General features: G+C 38.2%; 1 protein-coding gene across 1 annotated transcript in view; it reads right to left on the minus strand.

Annotated features, from left to right (window-relative positions):
* Window positions 1–13,741, minus strand: part of LOC124795082 (FAD-dependent oxidoreductase domain-containing protein 1-like) — a 94,653-nt gene that overhangs the window by 53,183 nt on the left and 27,729 nt on the right. The window contains exons 4-5 of the mRNA XM_047258901.1: window positions 1,818–1,980; window positions 1,600–1,745 (exon numbers count right to left, since the gene is read on the minus strand). Coding sequence (XP_047114857.1) covers window positions 1,600–1,745; window positions 1,818–1,980 — 309 coding nt within the window. The remainder of the gene's footprint in view (window positions 1–1,599; window positions 1,746–1,817; window positions 1,981–13,741) is intronic.

Genomic DNA, 13,741 nt, shown 5'->3' on the forward strand with positions numbered 1-13,741 from the left:
TCTGGCCCGGTAGTGATATTTATTTAAGATGCTCCTTGTGTGGCATGCAGCATTTGAAGTTAGTCACCAAGCAGCTGTAATGTCACAACAAGCATGGCTCAGAGCTTCCAAACTTGCATGGATGTCATAAGGAGGACCTCTCAGTAACAGGATGAAGACCGTCAAGGAAATATACAGTCACTAACTGTTGCCACCTAGAACAACTCCAAAAGTATGATAGTAGCTGAAAAGTTTGTGGGTCAAATGTTGCATGGGACAATGGGGGCCATAATATGACATTGGTTTTTTGTTGGTAGATGGGGTCACATCCAGAGATATGGAGGTCAACTTTGTTTTTTTTAAATGGGATGCTATAGTTTGGTATTTATTTTCTGATAGCTGCTATCAATACAAATCCAACGATGTGTAACAGTATGGTCTTTGAAGGTCAACGAAGGTCAAGAAGGTGGCATGAATGTCCATTTACACAAGGTGTTCAAAGTGATGACCACTGGTATCAATGCAGTGAGCTGTAAGACACAATATTCTACCAATTTCCTTCAAAAGACAGAAATAATTACATAGCAGAAAAAATAAAGGTCAAAAAGTAGAACTATTCTTTTCCTAAGGAGGACAGCGCAAGGCAACAGATGACTGCATAAATGAAGGCAGTACTTCCATATTGTCTTTCTTATACACTCATAAATATTCATATGGTCTTTCTTATACATTCATAAAGATGTGGTATGCTACACTGAAGTGCCAAAGAAACTGGTATAGGCTTGCATATTCATATACAGAGACATGTAAACAGGCAGAAAATGGCACTGTGGTTGGCAATGCCTACATAATACTACAAGTGTCTGGCACAGTTGTTAAATCTGTAACTGCTGCTACAATGGCAGGTTATCAAGATTTTAGTGAGTTTGAATGTGGTGTTCTAGTCGGCGCACGAATGATGGGTCGCAGTATCTCCAAGGTAGCAATAAAGTGGGGATTTTCCAATACGACCATTTCACTGTACCGTGAACATCAAGAATCCGGTAAAACCGGTAAAACATCAAATCTCTAACATAGCTGCATGAATCTGTGGATCCTGCATGTCAGCAGTGGACTGTTCAAGATGGAGGAGGCTCTGTAAGGGTGTGGGGCGTGTGCAGTTGGTGTCATATGGGACCTCTGACATGTCTATATACAACTCTGACAGGTGACACATACGTAAGCATCCTGTCTGATCATCTGCATCCATTCATGTCCATTGTGCATTCCAATGGACTCGGGCAATTCCAGCAGGACAATGCAACACCTCAAACATCCAGAATTGCTACAGAGTGGCTCCAGGAATGCTTTTCTGAGTTTAAACACTTCTGCAGGCCACCAAACTCCCCAGACGTGAACATTATTGGATGTATCTGGGATGCCTTGCAACATGCTGTTCAGAAGAAATCTCCATCCTCTCGAAATCTTCTGGACACTACTTCAGACATTAGTCTAACCCATGCCATGTCATGTTGTGGCACTTCTGCATGCTTGTGTGGGCCCTTCACGATATTAGGCATGTGTACCAGTTTCTTTGGCTCTTCAGTTTGTTAACAAGTGGGTTCATAGTAAACGACATACCGTGGTTCAATAGGCAAAGGAACTCTAAGGTACCCAGAACCTTTACCTATTCTCGCCATTTCTGCAACTTTTTTTGAATTTGCACCAGCAGCTATCACTGCAATCCCAAACTTAATGGGTCTAACTTCACCATTTTCAGTTTTTACCTGAAAATAGAAACAATAATGTAGTAAGAACAGATAAAAAGACATTTGAGCAATAAAAAACTTCTTACATACCAAAACTCTGTCTATTGTTTCATAGGTTCCAGGCTCAACACCTTCTATCAACATGTCTGGCATTTTTCTAAATTCAAATCCAATAGCCTCTGCTGTTACATATTCTGCCCCTGCTGAAATTGCTTTTTTCTTGAATGCCATTAGTAAAGACCATGGGTCAAACCTGAAGAAGAACCACATACACATCTGAAGATTGTTACAGCAGTTCAAAGAAAAAAATTAAGATACGAATTGTTAATTTAGACCATTCCATAAATTTAACATGGAGTACCAACAACACGCATTTAACCCTGATGAATATGTTCATACACTTACTTGTAACAAAATTCAGAATTTTAAAGTTATCACTATGAGCCACAACAATGACAGTAATTAACATAGCCACAAACATAGCTTTGGACTGAGAGACACTCAATAATGTACAAAATATCTTTGTTCTATTTTTGTTCTCGCTGTATTGCTATCTGCCATTTCCTCCTTAATTAGTATAGGGTACATATTGTCAGATGTAAACATGTTTTCTTTTCTTTTTCTTGATCACCGATTGCTCAGTGGCAAAATTTTAAACAAAGACTCATCTGAGCAGAATAAAAAAGCTGCCTCTGGAGACTCAACTGCCTTTACCCACATCTCATGTGCCTGCTTACCTGGATTCAAAAGAAATATTTTTTCATCCTTTTTTGTATAAAAGAAAAATTCAATTGAGGAAACTAATAAACATGAAATAGAAGTTTTGGACAGTACTTACTTTCAGGAGACAATATGTTAATTAGTACTGCTGACAGATATGTATAAAAGTAAATATGAAGACACTATCCTAGCTTTCAGAGCTATTGGTGCTTTCCTTGGGAGGAGAGAAACATAAGTTGAGGAATGTTGAAAAGGCAAGGCAGGTCACTGAGAGCCCTTTATAAGAGGGCCTCATCTGTAGTGAGAACATGGGTAGAGAAAGGTTAAGGGAAAGGTGTCAAATTCTGTCCTATTCTCTCTGGCACTCATCCTTCATCTTTGCCTACCCATGTCCTCACTGCAGATAAGTTCCTATTATACTGGGCTCTGAGTGACCTGCCTTGCCTTTTGAAACTTCCTCAATTTGCCTCTCACCCTTTCCAGGGAAAATATCATTTCTTAATGTGTAAAGTGGAGCAATGCTTACGAGAAAAGGCTTTTATCTGTGAGGAGTGGAAACCACTTCTTGCAGTCGTTCTGATCTGGGTTTTCCATGACTCCATTAAAACACTTCTCATGTATGCTTGAATGGTTCAGTCAACAAGGATATGACTGGTTTCCACATCTATTCTTGCCCAATCTGAATTTTGTCCATCTACTGATGTCAGAGTCGAAGAGACATTAAATTCTAATCTTCCTGTTAACTTTGTCTTCCTATATACCTTTCTTACCCAATAATACTGCTGCTTATAATCGTTCCAATGGATCGAACTCAACATACTGTTTACTACAAATTATGATCCTTGTTGGTCATTCCATGAAACAAATACTCATATTTTAAGACACACCATGTAGTATCTGTTATACAGAATTAATCTGTCACACCAACACTGGTGCATAAAGATCAGAAACTTAGAAAAGTTTGCTACTGTACAATGAACACAAAATCTTAGTTCATACGTAAAGTTTCACTCTTGTCAAAAAAAGCAAAAAACAAACAGTTTTTCATGTAGAGAATGTGAAAAGTGAGTGATGAAGGGTATTTTGTGTGTCAAGTGTAATTACTGGTTGCACGAAAAGTGCACAAAAGTGAACCTAAAATTCATCATTGAGGATATTCCATGGATATGCTACGTTTGTTTATGAGTTGAAACAGCCGATCTTGTAAGTACAGTTATTACAATGTTGCTGCAGAAGGACATTGAGGCATTAAATATCGAAATAGTGACTATAAAAAAAGAAAAAGAGTGATTAATATGGGAAAAACAGGCATGTGCGTGTGAAATGAAAATAAAAGAAGATACAAAAAAACTAAATTATAAAGCAGCTACACAAGGACATTGAAAACTGAATTACTGACTAAAAAGAAAGAAAATGATGGATTAACTCAAGAAAAACATTTGTGTGTGTGTGTGTGATATCCATGAAACGGAAATAAGTGAAACAGAATCCAAGATTTCTGAAAAACACCAATCAAGTATGAAAGAAAACCTTCAAAATACATATGGTGTGTGAAATGTGATCAAAAACCCACCCACTGGACTATCTGTAAACAAATATAAATGGGAAACAGTGACCTACAAAAAGGCAAACGTGGAAGTGCCACAGCAAAACCGATTGAAAAAAGGGACTTTCTCGTTGTTGGCGACTCCATACTGAAAAATGTTACAGCTCCAAGCTGTGAAATCGATGTTCATCCCAGAATCTGATCGCATCAGATCAGCAGACACTTTCAAAATATTCTAAATAAACAAAGATAAACTGAAAGTGAAAATGAAAAAAAAGGACAAATACGAAAGTGTTTTCATTCATGCCGGAACAAATTCCATCCAGAACAGCAGTAAGGAAGAAATAATCAGTGAAACATGGAACTTGATCCGCTCAGCAAAAAGTGTGTTTGCAAATTCAAATACTGTCATTAGTGCAATTTTATACAGAAGGTCAGTAAGTGATACATACATAAAAAAGATAAACAGTGGAATCAGGGAAGAGAATGACAAGCTGGGTGTAATTTTTGTACACTCAAATAAATTTGTAAGTAGTAAGTGTCTGGGAAATAATGGACTACACTTGAATAGGTTATGTTCAATGACTTTGAGCAAAATGATTGTAGACATTCGCAGAATCATTAAAAGCAACGGAAACTGAAAACTTTCGAAAGGGGTGAGAAAACAGAAGTGGTGATCCAAACTGCAAACTGTAAATATAATGGAACATGTGAGGCTCTTCAAAGTATAAACAACCTCAAAAATTCTATCATGATGCATCTAAATAGAAACAGTTTGGCAGAAAAACATCCAAATCCAGGTTACTCTAAAATTGATGAACTACAAGTTATACTTTCTGAACTGGCAAACATGAAGATAGTCTGCTTAAACAAACTCTAGCTCACAAAAGAATGCATAGACGTTCTGAATAAAATTAGTAATTTCAAACTTTCCAGCAGCTTTTGTAGAAAAAACAAATCTCGTGGGGGCTCCTGTATCTTACTGCATGCCTCCTTAAACTTTAAAGTGAAAGAAGATTTTAGTTATCTAAATGAAGAATGTATTTTTGAAAGCTGTTGTGTATAGTTGTGTGATTTAAATACTGTGATAATACCAATTCGTAGAATTCCTGGGAGTTCTGCTACTAAATTGCTCTTAGAAACATTTCATATTTCTTAGATAAACTTAAAAAAGAAAGCAAGAAAAAGATTGTGATTGTAGGAGACATCAACTTAAATACATTAATTGAAAGCAGTGAGATTGATAAATTTTGCGATTTAATCCAAAAATCTAGTTTCAAGTTAAACTTTACTATGTGCACTAGAAAAAACTTCCACTCAGCACCCTGCATGGATAATATTATTACAAATTATCAGTTTGATGATACAAGGTAGTTTTGCCTAGATCTAGGGACATCTGGTCACTCAGCGTTGTTTATAGAGCTCCCCAAAACGAGAAACTAAAATCTGAATCTTAATTTGAGTTGTTTTGTGATAAGTGTTACAACCTGGCCTTTAGACCACTGTGATTCAAAAATATATATATATATATATTTATTTTATTTATTTATTTATTTATTTGTATCCCATGAAACATTTCCCCCACAATCTTTCCAAAAGAGTGTCAGGAATAAACGAAATTGGATTACACCAGGCATAAACATTTTTTCAAGTGCCAGAAAGAGACAGCTACACAATGAGCTCAAAGTAAATAGAAACCCTAATTTTGTAACACATGTTAAGTGCTATAAGACTATATTCAAAAAAGTGATGCTGGCAGGAAAAAAAGGCAAATAGTATATTCATAAACAAACAAAGAAATAAAACAAAGGCAGTCTGGTCTGTTGTGAAATCAGAGTTGGGAATAAATGTTAAAAGTCAAGACATTTCTCAAATTAGGTTTCAGGGTGATATTATTGTAAATCATGTTCAAATGTCAAACTGCTTCAATGATTTCTTTGTCAATACAGCAAAATCTGACATAGACATGACAGCCCATCAGGACAATATGATTTTCAGGCATAGAGATGACATACAAAACATTTGTTAAAAAAATAAAAATAAAAATCAGAAAAAACACTCAGAATGATGTAAAAAAAAAAATTTCAACTGGATGGGATGGAATACCTTCCATGGTAATCAAAGCAGTACGCCATATTATTTCATACCCAGTGACTATTGTAAACCAGTCCTTTGAACATGGGTCTTTCCCAGATGTCCTAAAGTATGCAGAGATTAAGCCATTATTTAAAAAGAGATCACCAGAAGATATGTTTTTTTTCTAAAATATCTGAAAAACTTGTGGCAAAACAACTGAAAAAATTTCCTTGCACTAAATGACTTTATTTGTAAATATCAGTTTGGTTTTCAATGAGGAAAAAGCACCATAAATACTGTGGTGTCACCGCCAGACACCACACTTGCTAGGTGGTAGCCTTTAAATCGGCCGCGGTCCATTAGTATACGTCGAACCCGCGTGTCGCCACTGTCAGTGATTGCAGACCGAGCCACCACACGGCAGGTCTAGAGAGACTTCCTAGCACTCGCCCCAGTTGTACAGCCGACTTTGCTAGCGATGGTTCACTGACAAATTACGCTCTCATTAGCCGAGACGATAGTTAGCATAGCCTTCAGCTACGTCATTTGCTACGACCTAGCAAGGCGCCATTATCATTTGCTATTTATCTTGTGATGCATGTGCCGTCAGACCGATGTTCGCCAATTATGGATTAAAGTTAAGTATTCCAGAAGCTACGTACTTTTTTTACTAGACTCAACTCCTTTAACTGTTCCAGACCTCACGCCAGCCTGCATGAGCTTAAACGCATGCCTTTCGGCTTCCTCTCATAGTGGTTTGGCTGTCTTGCCAAGTCACAAGAAATACCACCAAAGAATTTACAGAAAAATAAGCTCCTCAGTAGACCATGGCACAAAAGTCTCAGGAATATTCTGTGATCTAACAAAAGCCTTTGACTCGGTGAATCACTCATTATTACTTCACCACCTGAAGAGCTATTGGACTGAAGACTACTGCATTACAGTTGTTCAACTCTTACCTGACAGAGAGGAACCAAAGAGATATTTTAACATCAAATCCAGTTAAGCACCACTCCAAATGGAAAACAATTTCCCAACACCATAGGGTTCAATACTGGGTCCTTACCTATTCTTGTTGTATATATATGATTTACCATTAAATATTGATGCTCATTCAGTCTTGTTCGCAGATGACACCTCAGTCCTGATGGAAAATGATATAACAGAAAAGATTCCAGATGGTATAGAAAACGTTCTTGTGAAACTGGAATCCTAGTTCCATAAAAATGGACTAAAGCTCAATGTCACTAAGACCCAGATAATGCAATTTGTCTCTAAATTGTCAGCAACATGTCCTGTACAAATAGCCATAATAATCAAATGATGACAGAAGTGAGCCATGTGAAATTCCTTGGCCTAAAGCTTGATAAAAGTTTACAAAGGAAGACACATATGGACTTCTTGGCAAATAAATCAAATTCCCTAGCTTTTGCTACGTTTATTTTATCTGGTGCCACTCATATGGACACAAGAAAGACAGTCTACCACAGTTATTGTGAATCTGTTATTTGGTATGGGATAATTTCCTGGGGAAACTCTAGAAGCAGTACAAGGCTACTAATTCTTCAGAAGAAAATAGTTAAAAACATGTGTGCTGCCCACAAAAATGTTTCATGTTGCCTTGTTCAAGAAATTAAAAATACTAACAATTACTCCATTGTACATTTTTGAAATTTTGATTTTTGTGTATGATAATCAACATAATCTTGAAAAGTTCTGTTTTAAGCATAGCTATGGTACTCGTCACAAGCAAAATATCAAATTTCCTTCGCATCACTTAAAAGCTTTATGCTCAGACACCACTGTACATGGGGCTAAGAATATATAAGAAATTAAAAGGAAGAAACATATTAACAATGGACCTTGGTTCACTGAAAAGTTTACTCCACAATATTTTAATAGAGAAATGTTACTACACCATTGAAGAATTCATGGAAGACAGTCTGACACTTTGAATAATAAAAATCTATAGCTAATATTGCAGTGCTGTCTGTGTACAACAAAGGAAATTGGTAATTTATAGTAAATATTTTAGTGTTGTATTTATTGGCATTATTCCTAAAATCTGTGTAAAAAGAATTTCTGTAAATCATTATACATTATATTTTCACTAAACTTGATGTGCCTCCTGTACAACAGATCTTATGATCTGGACAAAGTAAGTAACAAGACTAATAAATCACATTTTACATTTACTTAAAAGTTTTCTGTAATACAGAAGGTGAAATTGCCATTCATTTCAATGAAGATGATGGATATGTATGGCTCTATGTTTGGAAATATCAACTGGGCACTGAGTGCAATATTCTTGGCTCAGAAAGCAGGGGGATGAGAAGTGGAGCTCTGGGGGGCGGGGAAGGGACACACACACACACACACACACACACACACACACACACACACACACACACACACACACACAACATGCTTGTTCATTAACTCATTCTGTGTTTTACACATGACAATCCTGCCCTCTCCTTGAGATGTTGATGTGATAGACCAGCAAAACTACTGCGAAATTAAGGAGGCATGCACAGTTGCAATGGTAGTCACCCATGACAAAGTGACCAACTGCTACTGACAAAGAAGATGATGCTAATTTCTTGAAATATTACATGAAAATTCATAACAGAGTGCTAAGGACAGAGGCCTGTGTATAATGTGGCAAGTAATATACTCTTCAGACGAAGTTTATTCCTATAAAAGGCAATAAGATTCAAGCACAATTAGTTGCAGTGAAGTTAAAAACTGACAATTAACTGAAAGAAAAAAATTCTGGGGCAGTCATTGTATGGGTCTGAAATACTGATCATTAAAAAACTGGAGAAGGAATAGAAACTAAAACGATCTGAAATACTGTGCTATAGAAGGATCTTAAAAACTAAAAGGGGAGTTACACAACATGAAATGAAGACATACTGAAAGAATAGAAGAGAAAATAAGTACGAGGGCGGTTCAGAAAGTAACCTCCGATTGGTCAGAGTGCGGGTTGTGGGGGGAGTAGCGACGCCATCTGTGCGTTCACGCACTCTACAGGTCAGTCGGCATCAAGCCGTGGTCGAGTGAACGTCGTACCTGCGCTAGTTTAGTTTTTGTGGCAGTTTGAAATGTGTGCTGCAATAGAAAACCCCGCCAAATGTGAAGTGCGTGCTTTCATAAGGTTTTTTACAGCCAAAGGATATTCTGCAGCAGCTATTCACCGTGAGCTTTGTGCCGTGTACGGACCAAGAGTTATGAGTGAAGGAGTTGTCAGTGAATGGGTACGTTTATTTAAAAGTGGACGAGAAAACGTTCATGATGAAGAGAGGACTGGTAGACCATCATTGGTGACTGACGAACTCGTTCAGACAGTTGATGCAAAAGTTCGTGAAAATCGACGTTTCTCAATGTCGGAGTTGTCTACTGGTTTTCCACAGATTTCTAAGACTCTCTTGTACGAGATAGTGACAGCAAGATTGGGTTACCGTAAGTTCTGTGCACGATGGGTGCCCAAAATTCTTACCGACCACCACAAAACTCAAAGAATGGCCTCTGCATTAGACTTTCTGTCACGTTATGAGGACGAAGGAGAACCATTGTTAAACAGAATCGTGACCGGTGACGAAACCTGGATTAAGTACGTGAACCCTGAGACAAAAGAACAATCAAAGATGTGGGCACATTCAAATTCGCCTACCAAACCAAGAAAAGCCTCGCAAGATTTTTCTGCCAGAAAACTGATGGCAACAGTGTTTTGGGATGCCAAAGGGGTGTTGTTGGTTGAATTCATGGAACGTGGTACGACCATTAATCAAGACGTGTACTGTGAAACAATAAAAAAGTTACGACGGGCTATACAGAACAAACGCCGTGGTATGCTGACTTCCGGTATCGTTTTTTTGCACGATAACGCCCGTCCACACTCTGCTCGCAGAGTCCTTCAAGTGGGACGTTATCAACCATCCACCTTACAGCCCAGACCTGGTGCCAAGTGATTATCACCTCTTCATGCATTTGAAGAAATGGCTCGGGTCACAGCGGTTTGATGACGACGAAGAGCTCAAAGATGCGGTCACAGGCTGGCTCCAGGCACAAGCGGGTGATTTTTATGCAGAAGGAATTTCAAAGCTTGTGAAGAGATACGATGAGTGCCTCAATCGCTATGGAGACTATGTAGAAAAATAGTGCAAAGATGTAGTTGTAAGATGTATATATTAAAATATTTTCATTTAACTTGGTGTATTTTTTTAAATCAACCGGAGGTTACTTTCTGAACGGCCCTCGTATTTACAAGGAAAAGAAACAAGTTAGCCAGACATGTGTTGCAACATACAGGAATACTTACTGGAAGAAGCATTAAGAGAGGGAAAATGTGTAAAGGCAGACATGCATTAGGTTAAAAAAAATAGTTCCTTATAAATGTGCTTTCAATGTTAAGCTTGTACTTCACTGACAAGTCTGCTTCTGGATTTGGACTGGATTGTGGTTACCGATTGTAATCTCCCCACGGAAAATTACCCTCTACCACGCAATAATTAATAATGGTCAACCAAATCATCCACATGTATTTACGTTTGAAAAGTATCTGATCAGATTTTCTAGTAATATATGCGCCGACAGCTCGTCGACGCCAAGGTATTTTTCTAGTACGTTTATTCTTTGGAACAACAGAGGTACAGAAATGTATGCTCCATGGTTATTATAGAGAGAGAGAGAGAGAGAGAGAGAGAGAGAGAGAGAGAGAGAGAGAGAGGAACAGCTTCGGAAGTATCGGTTGGAAGATTGTCGGATTGCTAAAGGAGATTTATTTACTCTTCTTCGCGCTAAAGCGAGCTAGGAAAGTTTGTGCCGCTAGCGTGATAGATAAAGAAAAAAAAAAAAAACTGTAAAAGAAAATTACATGAGACTTGGAACCAACAGAAAACGGAACATGTACGGAAATGGATTCAATATACAATTTTCCTCAGAAATAAGGTTTGTGACCATTTTATTCTAGAGTGAATGACGAATGAGTTCTCTGTCTGAACCATTGATGATTGTCTGGGCCCTGTAATTAATTGGGAAGTTTCAGCTGTGACGAAGAGAGCCTGCAATCTCTGAGTTTTTTGAAATCGTCCAAAAAGGCTTCGTCCACATCTGAAATTTTAGATCTGTCGTAAACTGAACGAATTGTTCAAACGATCGATTTTCCCAACTGAATGCAGCGCTTAATAATAATAACAAATGCAAAGATCTTTTCTAGCAAGCCAGCCGCTGAATATTAAGACGAAGGGCCCCACCAGAGATTCTACTAGGCTGATTTCACGTAATTAATATATTTAAACTGTACACAGATAAAGGACAGAGAGAGAGAGAGAGAGAGAGAGAGAGAGAGAGAGAGAGAGAGAGAGAGAGTGAATGGAATTCGAGAAATTACTCAGAATCCTCCATTAGCATAATTGTTTGTCTGTCTTTTCACGGATCAGCCTAATAAGAAAACACGAAGCCCTGACTTTATTGTACCGATTTATGTGTGAGGGTGAAAGAGCGATAAAGGCGACAGATACACTTCTGTACAGACAAAACATTACACCAAGTTAGCGGCAAGCTGCATTCATATAGACTTTCATCATTTACAGAGTAGAATTCATTATAATGGCCAATCTGTGACAGGACACGTTTTTGGACGGTGTTAAAATAATTTTGTTCTCTGTTTCATGTGAACTATGACGAGACAACTTAACTTGGAAAAGAGAAGAAATACTCGCAGCCAAATTAAGTACAGCTACAAATAAAAGCAGCACGCTGGGCGCGGAAATATAAAGGCCAGATCTATAATTTTTTATTAAAGCTTGCTAGTATTGAGGAAGTAGACGTAGAGTTGAGCATTTACTAATTGTGTTCATGCCAGATGTATTTTGATTGACCTGCCCTAGTTGCATTTGCCTGTATAAGTACTATAAAAAAGTAAACACAGAAGTATTCTTGTGTGAAGGGAGAGATATATACATATTGACTGTAGGACATTTATATGGTTTTAACTAGGGCAATGTTTAAGATGAGTCAAGCAGAGCAGAGCAACACGCAACAGCCTTCAGCTGTTAGCACTGATGATAATGATGTAGTAAGAAGTGTTGTAGAACCGATCGCTACAGATAGCGCAATAGAACGCCCTGTAGACACAGCTGGAGATGTAACAGCAGGTATGCAACATGGATTAGATCCATTAGTAATTATCATGAGACAGATGCAAATGATAACCGAGAGTATGAATAATATGAAAACCGACATTAACGCGAAATTAGCCTCAGTTACTGAAGGGCAAAATCATTTGAATACAAAATTAGCCTCAGTTACTGAAGGGCAAAACCATTTGAATACAAAATTAGCCTCAGTTACTGAAGGGCAAGAAAATCTGAAAATTGACATTAATTCGAAGTTAGCCTCAGTTACTGAGGGCCAAAATGATTTGAACGCGAAATTAGCCTCAGTTACGGAGGGACAGGAAAATCTGAAAGCTGAGATTAAGCAGCAGTTACACGACAGTTTTTCCGAATTAGAGCAGCGGATAGAGGCGAAGACAAAGGAACTTAAAGATCAGGCCGAAGAGACGGAACGAAAATTAACTGCACAAATAGAATTGGTTAAAGCTCAATGTGAGGAATCTACTCAACGCGTACGTGTAGAAATGAAGGAGTATGTGGCTATTAAGATAGATACCGTACGGGAACAGGTGGAAATGGTTCCGCAATTAGTACAAAAGCAAGATGCCATGTCATGTGCAATTGCGCAACTTCCTGAATTGGCACGTACCCAGACGAACCTAAAGGAAAGTGTGGAACATCTGACAGAACGTCAAGACATTATAGATCACCAGATTAATGTAATAACGGGTAAATTATCCGAAATCACATTAGAAAACAAAAGGCTAATGTGTGAAAACGTTGAGCAAAATGTTAAAGCAGCATTCCAGAGTCTATGTGGCAAACAGGAAGAGAATTTGTTTGCGAAAGGACTTGAGGAAGTGCGACAGCAGTTAGGGGCTGATTTCGAGCATTGGAAACAAATGATAGCAGAGTCGATACGCGTTTCACAAGGCTCAGAACAAATGAATACAGGCCAGCAGCAGAAGTCGGCAGCGACGATAGAGCCAGTTACTGCACATTCGCACACAATACCGACTTGTGTGAGTAACTCGAATATTAAATTGCCACGAGCTAGTTGTTCGCGTGAAGTTTTATCTGACGGAGATTACGAAAGCCTTTGCCATGCCGAAGAAAAAATGATAAAGCATCGGCAATTCCAGATTTTTAACACTGACAAAAGGGGGGTCCATCCGATTGTTTTTATCTGGAGTTTTAGAGGAGTGCTACCCAGAAATTGGTCGGAGTGGCAGAAGATCAGTTTCGTTATGGGGTATATACAAGGTTCGGGGGCGATCTGGGCCTCCGACATGACTTCTGTTTGCTCGACCTATGACGATTTTGAGAAAGCGTTTTTAGCAAAATTCTGGTCAGAAGGGGTACAGGAACGCCTAAGGCAGGAGGTGCTCTACCCAGAGCCTTTCTCTTTTTCAAAAGGAAGCCTTAGGAAGTATTTTGAAAAATATATAAATAAAACTAGATATTGGGACAGACCTATGCCTTTGCCAGATATAATAAACATACTTAAGGCAAGATTACCAACTAACATCCGGAATCAATTAATTTACGGC

Source organism: Schistocerca piceifrons, chromosome 4, assembly GCF_021461385.2.
Source record: "Schistocerca piceifrons isolate TAMUIC-IGC-003096 chromosome 4, iqSchPice1.1, whole genome shotgun sequence".
Lineage (NCBI taxonomy): Eukaryota > Metazoa > Arthropoda > Insecta > Orthoptera > Acrididae > Schistocerca > Schistocerca piceifrons.